Here is a 21,893-nt window from a genome sequence, read left to right on the forward strand (position 1 = left end):
TCCCTCTGTGAGGATTGGTATGTGTTCCTTCATCTTGCCCTTCCTGAAGTCCACAATCAGCTCTTTCGTGTTACTGACGTTGAGTGCCAGGTTGTTGCTGCAACACCACTCCACTAGTTGGTATATCTCACTCCTATATGCCATCTTGTCTCCATCTGAGATTCTACTACCAATGGTTGTATCATCAGCAAATTTATAGATGGTATTTGAGCTTTGCTTAGCCACACAGTCATGTGTATATAGAGAGTAGAGCAGTGGGCTAAGCACACACCCCTGAGGTGCGCCAGTGTTGATCATCAGCGAGGAGGATATGTTATCACCAATCAGCACAGGCTGTGGTCTTCCGGTTAGGAAGTCGAGGATCCAATTGCAGAGGGAGGTACAGAGGCCCAGGTTCTGTAATCTCTCAATCAGGATTGTGGGAATGATGGTGTTAAATGCTGAGCTATAGTCAATGAACAGAAGCCTGACATAGGTGTTTATATTGTCCAGGTGGTCTAAGGCCATGTGAAGAGCCATTGAGATTGTGCCTGCCATTGACCTATTGTGATGGTATGCAAATTGTAGTTACAGTGGTAACAATAGCAGGGAGTACGAAAGCAAATTGGCCAGGATGTTACCTAGAATGAAGTGCTGTAGTTAAGAACATAAGAAATAGGAGCAGGAGTCAGCCATCTGGCCCGTTGAACCTGCTCTGCCATTCAATAAGATCATGGTTGATCTGGCCATGGACTCATCTCCACTTATCTGCCTTTTCCCCATAACCCTTAATTCCCCTACTATGCAAAAATCAATCCAACCTTGTCTTAAATATACAACGTTTGTATTTACTGAGGAAGCCTCCACTGCTTCATTGGGCAGAGAATTCCACAGATTCACCACTCTCTGGGGAAAAGCAGTTTCTCCTCATCTCCATTCTAAATCTACTCCCCTGAATCTTGAGGCTACACCCCCTAGTTCTAGTCTCACCTGCCAATGGAAACAACTTCCCTGCCGCTATTTTAGCTACGCCTTTCATAATTTTATATGTTTCTATAAGATCTCTTCTCATTCTTCTGAATTCCAGGGAGTACAGTCCGAGGTGACTCAATCTCTCCTCATCTCTGTAATCAAACTGGTGAACCTCCTCTGCACTGCCTCCAAAGCCAGTATATCCTTCCTCAAGTGAGGAGACCAGAACTGCACACAGTACTCCAGGTGTGGCCGCACCGGTACCCTGTACAGTTGCAGCATAACCTCCCTGCTCTTTAAGTTCAAACCCTCTAGCAATGAAGGCCAACGTTCCATTTGCCTTCTTGATAACCTGCGTGCAACCTTCCATGATTCAAAAGGTTATAAGTAGAGTGCTCAGAGGAGCTAATGAACATTTGATTCTGGGAATGAAAGGTTAATATATGAGAAGCATTTGATGGTTCTGGGATTATACTCACTGGAGTTTAGAAGAATGATTTTGGGGGGGGGGGTGTTGGAATCTCATTGAAATCTACTGAATATTGGAAGGCCTAGAAAGAGTGGACTTGCTGAAGATGTTTCCATTAGTGGGAGGATCTGGGACCAGAGGGCACATTCTCAGAATAGAAGGATGTCCCTTTAGAACAGAGATGAAGAGGAATTTCTTAACCAGAGTGTGGTGAATCTGTGCAATTGGTACCACAGCCAATTCATTGAAATCAGAGATTGATGGGTTCTCTATTAGTCAGGGCATCAAACATTAAGGGGAGAAGGCAGGAGAATGGAGTTGAGAGGGAAAGTAAATTGGCCATGATCATTTGGTGGAGGAGACTCAATAGGCCAAATGGCTGAACTCTTTTCCTATGTCTTATGGCCTTCTGAATAAACTGGGTTCATTCTCACTGTAACATTGGGATGACCTTGTAGAGATTTATAAAACTGAGGGGCAGAGATAGTCCTGAGTATTTTCTTTTCTGTCCCGAAGGCAGGGGAGGCTACAATTAGAGAACACAATTTCAAAGTGAGAGAAGAACTTACGGAAGATCTAAGGGGTGTATTGTGACACATCGGGACTACGTTTTGGCCCAATTTGCCATGGATGTTTCATGGAAACAGAAAGGTGTGGGGAAAAAAAAACAGAGGCAAACTACCATCTAACTGAGTAGTTAAATAAAACACAGAAAAAAAAACGAACACTGCCAATGCTACTACAGTACTATGGGACTGTATTAGTTTCTCATAGTTATGGATAGAGAAATTCATCCAGTGTACACTACTGTGTTCTTTTGATTGACCGTAAATGAACAAAATCAGCGCAGGCACCTAGTGCAGATTGTGGACTGTCTTCAGACAATGCTTTCAATGATTGCATGCTCCAAAACTTCATTTTCATTGTAAAAAATCAAGATGATTGTCGATACTTCAAAGTTCAAAGATTCAAAGGTTCGTTTATTATCAAAGTACACAACTCTGAAATTCTTCTTTGGATAGTCACGAAACCAAGAAAGAAAAAGAACAACAGCAAGATCATCAAGCCGCAAATCCCCCCCCCCCCAACAAAAAAACGAACAAAAAGAGAACAGGCACTCTGACCCTCAAATCCCTACTCCCACATACAAAAAGACGAGAAAGATCAGGTGATAAACACAGAATACAACTAAACTATAAGACTGAGAAAAGAAGTCTATACTTGAAGTCCATATCCCAAAATGCAGAAAATCTGGGCAACATTCTCCAGGCACAGCAACAGGCTCTCCCCTCTCAGGTGGAACAGGCTCTCCCCTCTCAGGTGGCAACGCGATCCCCAGCGATCAAAAGGCAGGCAGTCGGCGTTCACCCTCCACAATTTCCTCGGTGTTTCAAACTCTCTCATGGCTTTGATTGGCGAACAATGAAAGCTTTAATCGGTGAAATGGAGTCGAATGTCGGCTTGTGCCCTGACCCACAGCCTGCCCACCATGAGCTTCGCGCATGCTGCCTCTGCCTCCCAGAATCCTCTGGGAGACTGCGGAGCACTGAAGCATCCAAATATAAATCATAGGCCCCAACCATTCCAGAATCATATCCAAGATGAAAAACAAACATATAATATATTTAAAAAGAAATGAAATATGTGGTTTCATGATCTATCCAGAAGATGACTACCAAAGAAACGTTGTACACAGACACCATCTTGACTGGAAGGTTTAAGAATTCTTCGTAGTGCCTAACTTGTTGAAGTAGTGAAATTGTTTCACTTTCACTCATGGCCGTTTCGGGCATCTCCCACCCTAAGTGCTTGAAACCACAGTGAATATAAGAGTTAATTGTTTTACTGCTTATTTCTTGCCAGCTATCAGTGACAAAAATCACTGCCTACGGAACACAAGTGCATATAACGACACTATTTTAAAAAAAAAATAACTGTTTGCTCTTTGTGTGGTGTAGTACCTAATGGCCACACAGGTGCACTCGACTGATGCTGGTTTGAAACTGTTGACAACAGTCTCCTGTCCCAATTAAGCAGTGTTGTGTCCCAAAGTCCCAAATAAACGAAGGAAATCCTGGCTCTTTTCCCAATTTGCTTGTATTCTTTGAGAGTTGTCCCAAATAAGTGGATGGCCCGATTAACCAATGCCCCAATTAACCAGAATCGTGTGTGTGTCTTTTGTGTGTGTGTGTTTTTTTTTGTGTGTGTGTGACGTTACGTTACATGGGTTCACTGTCCATACAGAAATTTGATGTCAGAGGGGGAAAAAGGCTGTTCCTCTAACATTGAGCTTGTGTCTTCAGGCTGGTGTGCCACCTTCTTACTGGTAGCAAGGAGAAGCGGGCATGTCCTGGGTAGTGGGGGTCTGTGATGACGGGTGCTGCCTTTTGAGGCATCACCTTTTGAAGATTTCCTCGATGCTGGAGAGGCTGGTGCTCATGATGGAGCTGGCTCAGTTGCAGTTTTCTGCTGTTTTTCTGATCCTTTGCGGTGGCCCCTCCATACCCGACGGCGATGAAACCAGTTAGAATGCTCTCCACAGTACAGCTGTAGAAACTTACCAGTGTCTTTAGTGACATACCAAATTTCCTCAAATTCCTAATTAAATACAGCCATTGCTTTGCATTTGGACAGGTAAAAACAAGAGGTGAAGGAGCCTGATGCAGGAGATAGGGGTCTTGGCATGGATGAGGTGGGCTAAGAAAGCCTGTTTTATATATTGTATCATTCTAACTCAATTTAAAACAAATATAAAATTAGAAAAGATAAAACTTAGTTGTACTTTATTAGATTAAGGCCAACAATCCCAGTTAAAAATAAATAAAGCTGTGCCACAACTGCTGACACAGTACACCTGAGTTCTGCTGCACCTCTCCTCACCTGTTCTTGGAAACTCTCCACAGGTTGGCAGCATTTGTGGGGAAGAGTACTGGTTAATCTTTAATGTCTGAGGCCTTTCAGCACTGGGCTAGAGGAAAAAGAATGTCTTCAGTAGGAAAAGTAAGAGGAATATCTTAGAGGGAGACTAAGAAAAACTGAGCCAAGAGGAAGGGCAGGAATTGCCAATTCTGAGCCAGAAGTTTTGAGCTGCATGAAATTGGTGAATTCTCTATTGAATCCAGAAAGCTTCAGCATGCCCAGGTGGAGGATGAGGTGTTATTATGAGCCTTATTATAACGCAGACAGAAATCAGAGTGGTAGTGGAATGGTGAATTAACGTGGCAGGCATGGACTATGCAGACCGAACGCAGATGCTCGGCAATCTGCATTTTGTTTTTCCACTGTAGAGACTATAGCCAATATGGTGCACTAGACTGGAAGGAGTACAAGTGAATTGCAGCTTCACTGTTTGTGTCTCTGGATGTTGGGAAGGGAAGCCATGAAAGGTGTTGCATTTTCCATGGCTGCATGGGGGAAGCTTCTTTTCCTAATCGCTGGCTTTTCAATGTGTAAACAAATGTATAGATCTTTCAGCTTGAATTCTATTCTTTGCCAATTAAGTGATGGTTAGTGGGTTAATGGGAGGGAGAATGAATTCTTGATGAACATCCATTGACTAATTCCTTCCATAAATGCACAGATAAAGGCAAAATTGGGACTGAGTGACAATGATTTCTCTTGCAGTGGAACAGCTTGCCATAACTTCCTACATATATGCAACTGAACATAAAGAAGTGGCAAATGTAACTTATTCTTATAATCAAGAATGTCCCATTAAATCGCAAAGTATTCCATACTGTTTAATGTTATTAAAGTATGTTTAAGAATTGCAATTTGATTTAGTGTATATTTTGATTATTCCTCCTTTTCCATATTTTCTATAGATATACAGAGATGCAAAAGAGTGCCTGAACCTTCTATCCTATAGATTGGGAACATCTAATTTCTTCTTTGGAATAACGTGAGTAATAATAGGGGAAAGCAGCTCTATCAAATTTTAAATGAATTGTACAGTCATTGGGGAAGAACAAATTATGTAATTCATATCACATTAATTCCAGTCAAGATGGCCCCAAGCTGTGATGTCCATCGAGGTCATGGCTCAGACGTGGTTGGGTTTTACATTTGAAGGCAGTGCGGGCAGTTAGGGTTTAGGGACAGGGATGTTGGTGGTTAGAGGTAACGGACAGTAAATGAAGAGTCGATGCAGGAGCCAGAGTCCAGGTCAGAGCATTCCGGTAGAAGGCCAGTGATAAAATAATCTCCAAGAGTAAGAGAAGCCTCACTTGTGCCTTAGCTACTTTGTCCAAAGCTTTAATTAAAATGGTATTTATAACTTGGGAATACCAGCCCACAGTTGCAGACTTGCACAGGCTTCATTGGAAGTATAGCTGTTATGTCTTCAAAACATTAAACTAGTTCAAAGGAAGACACGGGAGTCCAAAATGCAGGTCTAACTTAGGGTTTACTTTAAGCGAGGCGCCACATATCACGTGGTAACGTGATGACGTATGTATTTTGCGTAGACATATAAACCTATAAAAATCATTTAAACAACAAGAATGCTTACTCAAACAAGATTACTCAAATACTACTGAAAAGTAAGTTCACAACACTTCTCCCTGCTTAACTATAAGCTCCAACTCAATCTCAACTATATACACGGCATATTATATAATGCAACTACTATATACAGATGTCCACAGCATAGTAAATTTTAAATTGTCCCATTCAGGTCTAAAGATTTAATCCCTGTGGAGGCTTTCTTACTGTTGTGAAATTACATCTTTCCTGGCGAGGAAGGTCACTCTGCTTGGCAGGTGAGATTTGTGGCTGTGAAACAATCTCAGGTTCTGGGGCCTCCTCCATGATGGTTGTAGGAGTTGACTCTGAAACTGCAAGAAGGGGTTCTGACAGCTCTGGATACCATTTTTCTCCATTTCTCTCTCTGGATCTATTTCAATCCCTTTCTTCTGCTTTCTCACATTCCTTCTCTTTCACACCTTTCTTGTTCACATTCTTTCTCTCCATCCCTTCTCTCCTCTTTCTTCTAGTTTGTGCACCTTGATCTTGTGAAGATGTATTTAGTTCACTGGAGTATTTTCTTAATATTCCTCCTGTTGCTCCCTTTACAATCCGATCTCTTCTTTTGATTTCCTCATCCACAACATCCCCTGTTTTCGTATCTCCATTGACTCCTAGCTTTCTGTCTCCTAATTGAAGTTCATGCAAGAACCATAATGCATGGCAGAGTAGATTCTGGATGTTTATACTCACACAAGTTGAAAGCTTGCCGCTTTCTTGAAGCTCCTTGAACTCTCTTCCAGGTTAAAACATAGCCACATTTCATAAGAAACTGCATTTTTAACATATCAGAAGCTTTCTCAGGTATGTTGTCTACCAAATCTGTTGTAGTCGGACCACTGCTTTCGTCACTTTCACATTTCCTCTGAGTAGCATGGTCCTTCCTTGGTCCAATATGCTTTCCAACCAGCATCACAGAGGTTGGCACCAGCACCTGTTTGACTTCTGTTGGGCAATGGTTCATAGTTTACAGCATAAAGACAGTTGTGGCAGTACCTTTTCTGAAGTTGCTTCCAGATGACTTTATTGTAGGGAATGTGGCATGCAATACGTGGCTGGATCTCCCATCAGTCGTAGTTGTCTCAGCCACTCATGCCCCAGCAATGCTGGTCCGTCTTTTTCTACCACATGCAAGATCAATGTGGCTTATTGGTTGCTTTATTTTACTGTTACGAATGTCATTCCCACAGGGGTAATCTTTTCTCCAGTGTAAGTTCTTAGTTGGCTCTCTGCAGGCTTCAGTTTAGTGTCTTTGAAGGGCTGTTCAAACTCATTTTGTGGAATGACTGATGCAGCTGAAATTGTGTCTAATTCCACTTTAATTAATTTGCTGTTCACTTGTGGCATAAGCCATATTGCTTATCTATTGTTAATTTTCGCACTGTAAATCTACACAGTCCTGTGTCACTCTGATCCTTATCAGATTTTTCATCAACAGTGTGCAGATTAGTGCTCTCTTTGAAGCTGCAACTTGAATTTTTATTTTCATCTCTTCCCTGAGCAGTCCATTGTCTGCCTGACATGCTCTTTGTATATGTTCTAGTTTGTTGCATTTTCTGCACGTTTTGAATTTAAATCTGCATTGGGCTGGTGTATGTGAGCCCCTCAACGATGACACAGTTTGTTCAGCATGGTCAGTTTCTGTTTAGACTTTGCAATTTTGTTCACAATCACTTTCATTCCTGACTGTAACTCGATTACATCTCTGTTTGGAGTTTCCATTCAGACTGCAATTTCAACTGCTCTTTTAAATGCAAGTCATGCTTCAGTAAAGAGCAGTTTTTTCTGTGAATGCTTTCTTGCAAGATTCTACAGACTAAATGACCTCTCAGTACATCATTAAACCCATTACTAAACTGACAATGCTCAAACAATCTGTACACTGAAATAGACTCTCCTTCCTTTTGATTCCGCGTATGAAACCTAAAGTGTTCTGTAATCAACAATGGCTTCAGTTCTAAGGGCTCCTACATCACTTTTACAATATATGCAATATATTACAATATATCTGCTGGTTTGGTAGGACCAGTCAACTTTGAAGCAAACTTTATGCCCTTAAACCAAATGCACTTAGCACAATTGGTACTTGTTTCTCATTGGTTATTTCATGTGCTTCAAAATACTACTCAATTTGCTCAGTATATAAAATCAATTATCTGTTATGTAATCAAGCGCGTCAATCTTTCCAATGTAACCAGCCACTTGTGCTTTATATATATGATTATCACCCAGTACTCACTCTTTATGAAGCTGCAAATCCTTCCTTTCTCTTTATGAACCCATGACTTCTTCTTTTCTGACTTTTTTAAAAAGAAAAATTCAATTGTGTCTTCCCTTCTGAAGAAAGTGTACTGTGCTGCTTTTTGTAACTTGATGGTCTCTTTTTAGTTTTATTGTCTTGCTGCATTTCAGGTCACTAGCCACCTTGGGCTCATTTTAAAAATACATCGTCGCCAATGTTGTTTTGTAATTTCAAAGCATTAAACTAATTCAGAGGAAGACATAAGAGTCCGAAATGCAGCTCTAACTTTGTTTACCTTAAGAATTCGTATAACTTGTAATGAATTATCAAACAAAATGTTTACTCAATTAATATATTTACAATATTACTCAAGTACTATCGAAATATTAAATGCACAACAATACCAATTTTCAGATCTGTCATGATCTCACTCCACCCTAACTCGGTATCTCCTCCAGTCCTATAAACCTTGTCTACATAGTTCCATTTCATCACTGCTGATGTTAATTATTCTCGTTCAAGTGACTATATTGCCATCCATCAGAGACAAAATTGCTTTGCCTTTCTTTTCCAAAAAAACTCCTTGGGTCATCATCATTCACACTTGATTTATTATTGCTGGAGGAAAAGTAGTATTCAGATGGTTGTGTTTTTTGTTGAGATCAGGATAATTTTTGTACCTTGAAGTCACTGATTTTTGCATGTAATAGGAATACGGATGGTTTTCACTACTTTTCAGAGAATTGTTAGAGTGCCTGAGTTGATCATTTGCCCCCTCAAGCTTAGGCTGGCTTTATAGTGTTCAAGTCAATCCAATCCTCATTGGAGAATAATTTTCTTACAAGTTTAAAATATTAACCCAAAACAGACTAAAGTATTGATAGCAAACTTTAACAGTAGCAACTATAATCTTGTTTTATTTATTTTCCTTGGTTCCTCTTCAGGCCAACGAGTTTTGACGCCTTTGCATTTGGGTTTCTTGCTCCTCTATATAAAGCAGACCTGCCTAACGCTCATCTCCAGAAGCACTTGCATCAGCTCCATAACCTTTGCCACTTCTGTGACAACATCTTAACTCAGTACTTCGTACAAAGCTCCTCGGGTAAGTCGCAGAGCACCGTGGGTGGAAAACAGTGCGTATTATACCCAGTTTATTCATCTATTTCAGAGAAAACACAGTGACATATTTCAGATTATTTACTGTTCATTGAATGCATCAGGAATGGCATGACAGTAAGTCGATGGGAGGGGAAGAAGGGGATTTGGGAGACCATTGGATTTATCATGATGTACAGTACCTGTGAATTGATTGGATGCTCAATTCAGGGACATGACATAGCTGCCGACTTCAAGCAATTGAATTAGAATGATGTAACAGTTGCGGTAAGAGTGTGGCTAATGGAGTGGCCCTGTGGTTTCCTGCACTGTCATCCATTAGCTACACAGCTGATACATTGTCTTCATTCCGGGCCTCCTGGCCACTGGTAATACTCCCAATCTAATCTAAGAATAAATGCGTTGACCCAAAGGCCAGTAATAATATCCCACTGCCTTTTATTGCACTACTCTGAACATAGACGAGTAAAAGTGCAGAAGTGCTCTGGTTCAGCTGACTTCAAAAGGTAGAAAAAGTTTATCCTACGTAAACACAAGGAGTTCTGCAGATGCTGGAAATTCAAGCAACTCACATCAAAGTTGCTGGTGAATGCAGCAGGCCAGGCAGCATCTCTAGGAAGAGGTACAGTCGACGTTTCAGGCTGAGACCCTTTGTCAGGACTAACTGAAAGAAGAGCTAGTAAGGGATTTGAAAGTTGGAGGGGGAGGGGGAGATCCAAAATGATAGGAGAAGACAGGAGGGGGAGGGATGGAGCCAAGAGCTGGACAGGTGATTGGCAAAAGGGATATGAGAGGATCATGGGACAGGAGGCCCAGGGGGAAGGAAAAGGGGGGGGGAACCAGAGGATAGGCAAGGGGTATAGTCAGAGGGACAGAGGGAGAAAAAGGAGAGAGAAAGAAATAATGTGTGTATATAAATAACGGATGGGGTATGAGGGGGAGGTGGGGCATTAGCAGAAGTTAGAGAAGTAAGTGTTCATGCCATCAGGTTGGAGGCTACCCAGATGGAATATAAGGTGTTGTTCCTCCAACCTGAGTGTGGCTTCATCTTTACAGTACAGGAGGCCATAGATGGACATATGAGAATGGGATGTGGAATTAAAATGTGTGGCCACTGGGAGATCCTGCTTTCTCTGGCAGACAGAGCGTAGGTGTTCAGCAAAACGATCTCCCAGTCTGCGTCAGATCTCGCCAATATATAGAAGGCCACATCGGGAGCACCGGACGCAGTATATCACCCCATGACTCTCAGGTGAAGTATCGCCTCACCTGGAAGGACTGTCTGGGGCCCTGAATGGTGGTACGGGAGGAAGTGTAAGGGCATGTGTAGCACTTGTTCCGCTTACAAGGATAAGTGCCAGGAGGGACATCAGTGGGGAGGGATGGGGGAGACAAATGGACTAGGGAGTCGCGTAGGGAGTGATCCCTGCGGAAAGCAGAGAGGCGGGGGAGGGAAAGATGTGCTTAGTGGTGGGATCCCGTTGGAGGTGGCGGAAGTTACGGAGAATAATATGTTGGACCCGGAGGCTGGTGAGGTGGTAGGTGAGGACCAGGGGAACTCTATTCCTAGTGGGGTGGTGGGAGGATGGAGTGAGAGCAGATGTACGTGAAATGGGGGAGATGTGTTTGAGAGCAGAGTTGATAGTGGAGGAAGGGAAGCCCCTTTCTTTAAAAAAGGAAGACATCTCCCTTGATCCTGGAATGAAAAGCCTCATCCTGAGAGCAGATGCGGCGGAGACGGAGGAATTGTGAGAAGGGGATGGCATTTTTGCAAGAGACAGGGTGAAAGAGGAATAGTCCAGATAGCTGTGAGAGTCAGTAGGCTTATAGTAGACATCAGTGGATAAGCTGTCTCCAGAGACAGAGACAGAAAGATCTAGAAAGGGGAGGGAGGTGTCGGAAATGGACCAGGTAAACTTGAGAGCAGGGTGAAAGTTGGAGGCAAAGTTAATAAAGTCAACAAGCTCAGCATACGTGCAGGAAGCAGCGCCAATGCAGTCGTCGATGTAGCGAAGGAAAAGTGGGGGACAGATACCAGAATAGGCACGGAACATAGATTGTTCCACAAACCCAACAAAAAGGCAGGCATAGCCAGTAAAAGTTTATTCTACTTTTTTTGGGTGGTTTGATCGATCCTACCTCTTCCTCTGCCCCAAATTGTTATGAGAACGGGAGAATGGGCTACTCTTGTGAACCACCTAGTAAATGAATATAAATGGTGTTTACCGAGCTTTGGATGTTCCTCAGGCTGTCTTTCTGTCTTTCTGTCTTGCTAATGGAGTGTGAAGAGGCATTTTATACATGGACCCTCTTGTCTTTTTAAAATCTATCTTTGGTTCTGCCACCTTTTATGTCACATTTGAATGTAGCTTTATTAAATTTTTGGTTTGCTGTTGCATACCGTATGCTGTATCCACACACTCTGTCTGTTAAGTCCCAGAGGCTTCAGTTTTCTGATAGAAATACTTCATCAAATATATTTTGAAAGCAATTATAGATTGAAGAAACGGCATCATCCGGGACAAATCAGCATAAACATTTCAAATGGAGATGAAAGGGTGTACAGGAGTGAGATATACCAACTAGTGGAGTAGTGAGCAGCAACAACCTGGCACTCAGCGTCAGTAAGGCGAAAGAGCTGATTGTGGACTTCAGGAAGGGTAAGACGAAGGAACACATACCAATCCTCAGAGGGATCAGGAATGGAGAGAGTGAGCAGTTTCAAGTTCCTGGGTGTCAAGATCCCTAGGGACCTACCCTGGTCCCAACATATCGATGAAGGCAAGACAGTGACTATACTTCAGTGACAGTGAAGAGGTTTGATATGTCAACAGAAATGCTCAAAAACTTCTGCTGTACCGTGGAGAGCATTCTGACAGGCTGCATTACTGTTGGTATGGGGGGGGGGGGGGGCTACTGCACAGGACCAAAAGAAGCTGCAGAAGGTAATAAATTTAGTCAGCTCCATTTTGGGTACTAGCCTACAAAGTACCCAGGACATTTTAAAGGAGTGGTGTCTCAGAAAGTAGTAGTAGGCAGCCGTCGATCACGGGATCATGGGTTTGCGCCTCTGGTGGACTGTGTCCTCTCCAGGGTGCAGGCCTGAGCGGGAAGATTTGAAGAACGGGCTGTTGACCATGTAGCAGGTTCCCCCTCTCCACGTCACTGGTGTAGTCCAAGGGAAGGGCAAGAACCAATACAGTTTGGCACCAGTGTCGTCACAGAGGTTGCCAGAGTGAAGTCGTAAACAATATCAAGCTGCCTTGGAGACCTTGGCTCCAGATTTCTTACTCGGGGTTTACTCTTGAAGCCTTTCCCATGGGTGGGTATAGTCGCAAGGCAGCGGAAGTTTAAAATCAGAGTTTTCCTTCTAGCCGGACGGCTGTCCAAACCTGACAAGCCTCACCTGCCCGAAGCAACTGGTTTTGAGGCACCAGTGGTCCATCTTTGCCCCTTCTCGTCAGTAGAAACAGTTCTGTCGGGCCTAGTAGCTAAGCCACACATGAAGGCCAAGAGTTGGACTGGGTTGTCAGAGGCTGTTAGAGTCGCACGCCATCTGGAGCACTTTATAAAGCTCCCACTGCCACCATGGCTACGACAACCTTAGGAACCCTTAATAAGGCAGAGTTCATAATTAAGGACTCCCAGCACCCAGGGCATGCCCATTCCTCATTCCTACCATCAGGTAGGAGGTACAGAAGCCTGAAGGCACACACTCAGCGATTCAGGAACAGCTTCTTCCCCTCTGCAGTCCGACTCCTAAATAGACATTGAACCTGTGGACACTACCTCACCTGTTCAATATATATTATTTATGTTTTTGCACGATTTTTAATCTATTCAATATACCTATACTGTAATTGATTTACTTTTACTTTTTTCTTCTGTATTATGTATTGCATCGAACTGCTGCTGTTAAGTTGATAGATTTCACAACACATGCTGGTGATAATAAGCCTGATTCTGAAACATTTATTCTTTCCAGCATTATATTGCGGTCTCAACATCTACAATTGGTCTGAGGTTACTCTGACAGCACGTTCCAAGCATGTAACCTTTAAGGCAGAGATAGGTAAGGGGAGTAAATCCAAGAGAATGAATTTGCAAATTCCCTCCCTGAATTGTAATTCAGAGAGAGAACTTGAAGGGATGATTGAAGCATTCCTTGAATGTCATTGTGCCTGAATTCCAGAAGTTCTTGACCAAAGACACTAGAACAAGACCAACCTGAGGTCCACAAACCCCTTAATGGTTTTGCTCCACAGCATGATAAATGTTGGGAACACTTGTACTAGAAAGTGCTTTTACCACAAGGACTGCAGATGTTCCAGGTGTGATGGTTCATGGTTAGTTAGAGCTGACTGATAAATGTTAGCCTCACCAGAGATATCCACATCCTGTAAGATGCATTTTCAAATAAATTTGCATCTCTTTAGCAGCCCTTTTCATTGTCAGTGGGGGAAAGGAAACTCAAATGGGGTTAATTGAACACTACCTGTTAAGCCTGTGCTTGCTTTAAACTTTAATCCATATCTTCTTCAACCTGCAGCTAATTTTTGAATTATTGTACCCAAAGGTATTCATCTTATTGATGTAAAAATCTGTTTTGGAGCAGATTTTACACACTTTCAGTCATCTGGTTTCACTTTCACGTCGAAGATGCTTTGGAATGCACTGCTTCATTTGATGAGACCATTGTAATATTTACTCTGTGCCCCTAACAAGACCAGAATTATGCAAAGCAGTCAGATTAGAATTACTGAGGAGCTTGAAATCTTGTAACTCTTTACTTGTCCCTTCGCAGATCATTATTGCACACGACCAGAAAATCAGTTGAAAACGTAACATCTTAACTTAATTTTGTACCTGAACACTTTCAAAATACACAGATTTTGCAGAAATGGATATGTATAGGAGGAGTTTATTGTATGATAATATAGTCTGCAGGTGACTCTGAGGAGGCTTCCTTCCAGAGCATGTAGCAGGTCTTGTGAAAATAGTCTTTTTGACTTGATCTTGCTGAAATGTTTTTCTCACGGCTATTGTTGGTTCTTTTTTCTTCTTTTTCTGTTTAGTGACCCCAGAAGAGATGGTGGATGAAAACCTGCAGAAGCTGACCCAGCTTGTAAACAAGGAATGCAACCTGATTGAGAAGGTTAATTAATCCTTTTGGTCACTTTCTATTGAACTGATCTATTTTATGAAACTCTGAAGCTTGTCCCTATTAACCCTGTACGTTCGATGAGTGTGTCGACGGGACCAGACAGAATAGCTGTTTGGCAGGAACTAGATGGGCCGCGAGGCCTGGTTCTCAGCTTTACTGCTCTATGATCTAGCGTTACTACCTGACCACGGCAAAAATATGTTGTAATTGCACTCTAGTGCTGAGCTGTGTCATAAAACAAGGGAGATTACAGCCCTTTGGTGCTGTCAGAAGCAGGACAGCCAGAATAACCTTGTATTTGAGCTAGGGATAGGAATCTTTAGTCAAAGACTCTAAATCATGATGACTCTTGCCTGATGATGTGTAGATGCTAGATAGGGGAAGAATCTGTTTGCATTGGCTTCCTGTCGGCTGACTATTCTGTTAACTAAAGCTAGCTGAAGTTGCTTGTTGTAAGGCCCTAGAAAACTGGAGGGCGAATGACAAGCATTGTCATCGCCATGGAAAGATGGAAAAAGAAACTTCAGAGTATTTCAAAGTTGATCCTTTTGTCAGGCTTTCTCTGTTTCTAGTACCACTAATTCTGTTTTTACCAACACTAATAACTTGTACCTTGTACTTTCTGAAGCTAAAGTTGAACGCAGAAAATACTGCCAGTTATGTTAGTAAATTTTCAGATCCTAGCCTTCAGGTTTTCAATATAGATTTGTATTGCAAACGTAAATCAACTCTGGCAAAAAGAACACTATTCATACTAGTTCACATTCTACATCTGGTCGTATTAATCTACTTTGTAATCTAACATTACTGTTGCATCAAGACAGTTGCTTTAAATAGTTACATTAACCTAATCCCACTTGTCCCAGAAGTATTGACATATTGTGTGAATGACTTTTTTAAAAGCAAAATCTGTAGAAGCAGAAGAAATCAGTAATGTTAACTTGCATATAATTTTATATAAATATGTTTAAATTCTTTAAAAAATGAAAATATCTGTCAGATTTTTTTTTTCTTTTAGATGGATGACAATCTTCGCAGCAGTCCCCAGCATAAATCCCAAGGAGCAGCCCCCTTAAAACTGACAGCCATGACTAGTGAAGTCAACTCATCACAGCACTGATGCCTTGACCATTCTCGTTGCCTAAGAATATTTGTAGCAGGTCTGGGAGTAACAGGTCTTTAGTATGCCGACAGATTGGTAGGGAAATGGAGGTGGAAGGAAAAAAAGTGCCATTTTGAGAAGATTGCACTGAACCTGTGTGCAAGGTGAAGATATCCGGAGTTTTACATAAAACATTGGAGCCTGATGTATCTGTTAATTCTAATTCAGCAGCTGGAACAAAAGAAACAATATCCTTTCCGGCACAGTATTTCAGGCACAAATCTGATTTTTGTTTATTTTAAGTTAATATGTTTTAAATGACAATAGTCTTCTATGGGTTTCTAGATTCAATTAGTCCTGTTGGCATGCCAGTTTTGATAGCTTTGACCAGGTGGTGGCCAATTCTGGAGGCAAGCGTCATCTGGAAAGCAGCAGTGTTTGCTAGAATAAGTCTCTGTTTCAGTTCTGCTGTTTGTCCTAGACAGAAGCTGTCCAGCTCTGGCCTGATAGTCATAAATGAACAACTACTACTTGTAGCTCTCATTATTGGTAGCTTGCTTTGAACAGCAAAAGCATTACCTTAGGTGATATTTCTAAAATGCTGCGGTTACTTGGGCCTTAATCAATGCAATAGTAACTCCATAGCTTTGGTGATTACTTCGTACAGACTTATAAATTGTGAATAATGTAGTTTATGATTTTACTAGTTTCCATAAATTGGTTATTAAAATACGGACAATGTTTGAATGTAGTTAAGAACTTCATTGTTCTTTGAAGCAACATAAGCTTTTAGAGAAAAATGTGTCTTGAGCTTTGCTCTGGTGCAGTAATGAATGTAATGGTTTCTGACCCATGAATGTGTGACGAAGCCATCTGACTCATTTCAGAAGTATATCCTATCAAATTTAGTGCAGGTACTGCAGGGAAAAATTGCTTTTGAAATTGAATGTGTTACCTTAGCGTAATGAATTTTAATCTCAGTTGCAATTGGGATCACTTTTAGAGTGGAACAAGTTTTAAGATCGTTTTTAACTGAGCCAATCGAAATCCAGTTCAAAAGTAGTGAATTGGTTAAAGCATCCTTGTTTAGGATGTTTAAATTGATAAATGGACACACAGAATGTCAACAAAGAGACTGCCGATGTCAAAACTCTGGAATGAAAAGAGGAACGGTACAAGATGCTCAGCAAATTAGTCAGCATGTGAAGAAAAGAAATGGTACTGTTTTTGGGTCAAAAAACCTTTGTCAGAAAATTCAGTTCATTTTTCTATTGTGACAGACCAGCACATTTGGAAAATGGTCATTATTTTGCCATTAATGACAAATTTTATAAAGTATAGGTTATGCCTTGTTAAAATTATTCTGTTTCCTCTCACATTCCAAAGACGTACCGGGTAGGATAGTTTGTAATTGCCCCACGGTTAGGTTCAGGTTAAATCAGAGTTACCGGAGGTTGCTGGGGTGTGTGGCTCGAAGGGCCAGAAGTGCCTATTCCACACTATATCTCTAAGTAAATGAATAAGTAAAAGTTGAAGCGATTTTTGTTTTCATGAAGAAATAGGGATGAAAAGCCAAAATGTTACATTTATAATAGTGTTCAAACACTAATATTGCTATGAAGGTATAGTATTTGTGTTTATATTGTATTATGTTTTTAAAAAAAATCTCTATTTAATTTCAGGATTTGGCAATATGGACATGTGTGTATTTGTGCACTCCCAGGTGCTCTGTGAAGTGTTGCTGATAATCTAAAATGTAGGAAAGCTGGGGAGTTCCTACAGAAAACTGCCCCCATCATTGATTTCTATAGCACTAAGAGTTTTAATTTTGCAAGTTTCTTGTTAAGCATTAGGATATTTGCTTAAGGATGTTTGGTAAATTTGACTGATTTTTTTTCCATGAGAATGTAGGTGAACACGTTTTTATCAAGAGTCGTTCTTTCTACAATGTCCTGTTTTAAATTCAAGTAACTAGTTACAGTTTTGTTTTGTGTTTTAACTTTTATGTTCTTGGCATAACTTGACCCAGTAAGAATGCAATTTGTTTTCAAGCATCATGAATGTGGTTGTACTCAGTTTATATTATAAATGGTTAACAGAATTGAGATTGTAGATAATTTAATGCTGAGGCTGCCTGTACTAATATAGTTAAAAATATAACAACTACTGTTGCATATTGCCCTTTACCTCCATACCTATAATTTGTTTCAAGGTGGCATGAAGTTAGACTGGCAATGCCTACATGCTTGCTGTGAATATTTTCCATTGTGACATTTTTTTCTATTCCTTTTAATGGTTCCTGATGATGTAGAATTTAGCTGCAATTTTAAAAGCTGAAAACCTCCTGTGCAGTTATGGGCACTGGATATGTTTGCTAAGGTTTGAAGTTGTTTATTTAATTAGATTTGGCGGGTTGCTTTCTTAAGTTTCAAATATTCCTCATCCTCGCTACAGTGTAAAATTTGCCATACTGAGGTAGGGTGGAAGTTGAGCTCAACAAAAGGCAAAAACTGAGGAGCCTGCATGCTTTCTAGAGTGACAAGTGTAGCTCTGAGAATTAATCTATATGTCTTGGGATGTAAAGAAATAATCTATATGTTTATATTAATCTATGTAAAGATGCACCATTTTATGTAAATAAGAGTGCCCCTTTAAAAAGCAGCTATGGGTGCACATATCAAGATAGGCACTAAGACAACTAACTAGGAATGAGCAATTAGTGCTCCTCTTGCCATATTCCAAGAATTAATATATAAAAATGGGTTATACTGTGTCTGCAACAGAAACGTAATATGCAGAATTATCTATTTCTTGGTTGTAGTTCAATTCAGACTCATTTATTCAATATACATTTAATCAAAACATTTAGTTTCCAGCAAGCAGTTGGAACAACCTCTGCAAATTGAGTTTAAAATTCGTAAGTCAATACGTGACCCCTTCATGGAGTTTATTGCAAAGATATCACCATTAAAGTTGTATTCAGAGCAGAGCGCGATGATACTCTACGTTGTTTGGGTTACTACATGTGCACAAGGAAGAGAGTTTGCATTGCCACCAGTTGATAACATTGCCAATGACATGTTCAGATCCTGATTATTTATTTCCAGCCTGAAGTCCTTGAAGGCTGGCCAGCCTTATCATGGGCTCTTAAACAAATTCCTTGTTTCAGACTATACTTTTGGTCCAGGCTTTTATTATGTTCATTGTTATTGACAATTAGAGGGGCTAGAAATGGCGTTACATCACTATCCAGTGAATAGAGGGGTTCAAAGGTCTAGATGGATTGGTAGGGTTTGTTGAACCTCCCTGCATCCAATTGAAAAACTAAGCATGCATTGATTCAGAAAGTAAGCAAATGTTTTCATATAAAAATAGTCCAGTAATTGACCATTGACAGAATGTGCTTTAAACAAGTCTGGCATTGATGTGAGCAGCATAATTTCTAACTACGCTTTTAAAACCTTATTTCTACTATAAAGACATCTAATCAGAAAAAAATCTTGAATTCATTACTTCCCCAAATTTATTTAATAGCAATCTGTCATTAACACCTGATGGATACTTTGAAAGCATCAGAAGGTGGTTTGCAGCTCAAAACGCATGTTGGAACGGTGATGTGCATTGAATTTGCCAGATCTTGCACATTGGAAGTATTTACTTAATTCGTTCCCAGGAAATGGGTTGAGAGAAGGAAACAGAAGTTGCCACCCACTTCAACATTTGTACTTGGCATTGTGGTGGTGGGCTGCCTTCTGGAAAGACTGCTGTATGTGTAATGATTCCTGTTATTTCTTGTAGAGTTTGGTACAATTCAGTAGCACTTTACATTATTTTGGGGCAGAATTAAGAAACAACTGTGTCCTCTGGGCACCTTTTAGGGGAAATGTTAATACACCAGTGGTCTTGTTGGTAGATTAATTGACCACTGTCTATGAGTGGGCTAATGAGCGTGTTGGTGTGTGGCCAAGTGGTTAAGGTGTCAGTCTAGTGATCTGAAGGTTGCTAGTTCGAGCCTCAGCTGAGGCAATGTGGTGTGTCCTTGAGCAAGGCACTTGACCACACATTGCTGTGCGACGACACTAGTGCCAAGCTGTATTGGCCCTTTCCCTTCCCTTGGAGAACATCGGTGGTGTAGAGGGGAGACTTGCAGCATGGGCAACTGCCGGTCTTCCATACAACCTTGCCCAGGCCTGCGCCCTGGAAACGCAAATCCATGGTCTCACGAGACTAATGGATGCCTATAAATGAGTGTGCTAATGAGTAGTAGATTCTAGGGGAATTGATATAAATGTGAGGAGAATAAAGTAAGATGTATGATGATGAGCATGAATTCGGACTGAAGGGTTTGTTTCCAAGCTATACCTTTCTAAAGCAGTCTGCCAGTTTCATGACATTTTGCTAAAATCAAATTTTATTTATTTATGTAAATTATATTTCTAAAATTGCCATGTAAGGCACTAATTAGTCCAGACCTCTGGATTGCTAACTGAGTAATAACCACTACTACCTTAATAAGATCTTAATTGTTGTTAAAAGGTGAAAGTTAAATTGGGCTGTGCATGGAGCTTTGGTTTGTCCTTCAAGTGGTGTCAGTTTCAGAGATCTTGTGTGAAATACTTAGAGCCAAAATACATTCAAACCTTTTGAAGTTGGGACTTGCGCACCATGATGCGTGCATTACAAAAGGCAGAGGTTGCAGAATGGAGAAGAATTAACAATTTCAAAAATATAATGAAAAGCTGATATTTAAAATGTTGAAATCAGTTTTAATATTTAGAAACCTATTTAGAATATTAGTCTTCCAGTTGAGTCATTCTAACCTCTGAGTAATGTGTTTTTAATTAAGCCCCACAGAAGCCTGTCTGGATACAGAGAAGGGAATCCCTTTTACATTTGCAGCTAATATATTAGCTGCGATTGTACTTTCGAAGCTAAAAGGCCATTGCTGTAGCCATTACTCATAGCTAGTTAAATAGAAAATGGTACGTGAGGAAATTATAACCCTCTCTCTGGATGCAATAGCATTAATGTGTTGTACCTGAATTGTTGATGGATACAGCCAGGAAAGTAGCCAGTTGGAAACAAGACAAAATCTGCAGATGCTGAAAATCCAAGCAACACATACAAAATGCTGGAGGTTTCATTGTGCCCGTGCAGGTTTTTTGAACATGTCATCTAATTCCTCTTATTCTCCAGCAAGCAAAGTGATCTGGTATATGAACAGTTGTGTAACTTTGCTGGAGAAGTGAACTTGTGTTGATTTATATTTAAATAAGGGCTGTGATATTTAAATTTCTCTTGGATTTGCGATAGAGATGTTCCAAATGTTCTGATGTCTCTCTTGATATGTGAAACCGCAATATGCTGGAAATGCAGACTAGGCCAAGTAGCATAACCGGGGTGGGGGCAGGGGGAGAGAGATGGAGTTAACATTTCAGATCAATGACGTTTCCTCAGACCTGACATATTGTTGGTTTCTCTCTCCATAAATGCTACCTGGCCTGATGAGAATTCCTGATGTTCTCTGCTTTTCGATTTCATATTTTTGACAACTGCTAGTTTTTTTCACTCCAGAAAGGCAATGCCTTGTTTTTCCCCAATTATTAATCTTTCTAATTTTCTTGTCAATAAAGTCCCTTACTATTTCTGTTTATTGGCAGTGGATTCAAGACTGTTTCATGTCATTTCCAGTACACAAGTGTAAAGGAGAAAGAAATAATTGTTACTTCAGATCCAATGCATTATTAAACACACAATGAGATAACATGATAAAAATAAACATTATGTAAATACAGTACATAAGATGTCTTGTATGCATTACTGTATGTCTATAAAGTGATCCTAGGTGGAGGAGTGATTGTACATAGGGTGACTGACAGAAAATGATAAAAGTAGTGGTGGTTCAGAGTGTGGAAGGGGTGTGTTAGTGGGTAGAGGTGTCGATTTGCCTCACTGCTTCGCAAAGGAAAGTGTTTTTGAGTCTGGTTGTCCTGACATGGATGCTACTTGACCTCCTCCCTGATGGGAATAGGACAAACAGCCCAAGAGCAAGGTGGGTGATGTCCTTCGTGATGTTGCTGGCCCTTTTCTGGTATCTTGTCTATATGTACGTATAAGGGCCAATACGGCTGGTGCCGGCCCATGTATTGGGCAGCTTTGACTATGCACAGTAGAGCCTTCCTGTTCACAACAGTTCAGTTTCCGTACTATGCTCTGATGCAGTTTGTTAGGATGCTCTCCACTGTGCGTCTGTAGAATGACGTGAGCAGGGGCGTGCATAATCCAGTTCTCTCCAGCCTCCTCTGACTGAAGAGGCGTTGAGCTT

General features: G+C 40.9%; 1 protein-coding gene across 3 annotated transcripts in view; it reads left to right on the top strand.

The window, feature by feature from the left end:
* The window catches only part of mtx3 (metaxin 3), a 37,039-nt gene extending 19,292 nt beyond the window's left edge, over positions 1-17,747 (top strand). Inside the window, exons 6-11 of one of the 3 annotated variants that reach the window (XR_011885973.1) lie at positions 5,245-5,321; positions 9,131-9,288; positions 13,288-13,374; positions 14,378-14,457; positions 15,485-15,732; positions 17,251-17,747. Coding sequence is in view for 2 of the 3 variants with exons in the window: in XM_072257821.1 (XP_072113922.1) it covers positions 5,245-5,321; positions 9,131-9,288; positions 13,288-13,374; positions 14,378-14,457; positions 15,485-15,586 (504 nt within the window). In the remaining variant the exon portion in view is untranslated. Of the gene's footprint in view, positions 1-5,244; positions 5,322-9,130; positions 9,289-13,287; positions 13,375-14,377; positions 14,458-15,484 lie in introns of all 3 variants that reach the window. The other 2 variants (XM_072257821.1, XM_072257822.1) reach the window with 2 other exon arrangements.
* Positions 17,748-21,893: the final 4,146 nt, after the last annotated feature.

The sequence above is a fragment of the Mobula birostris genome, chromosome 5, assembly GCF_030028105.1.
Source record: "Mobula birostris isolate sMobBir1 chromosome 5, sMobBir1.hap1, whole genome shotgun sequence".
NCBI classification, from domain to species: domain Eukaryota; kingdom Metazoa; phylum Chordata; class Chondrichthyes; order Myliobatiformes; family Myliobatidae; genus Mobula; species Mobula birostris.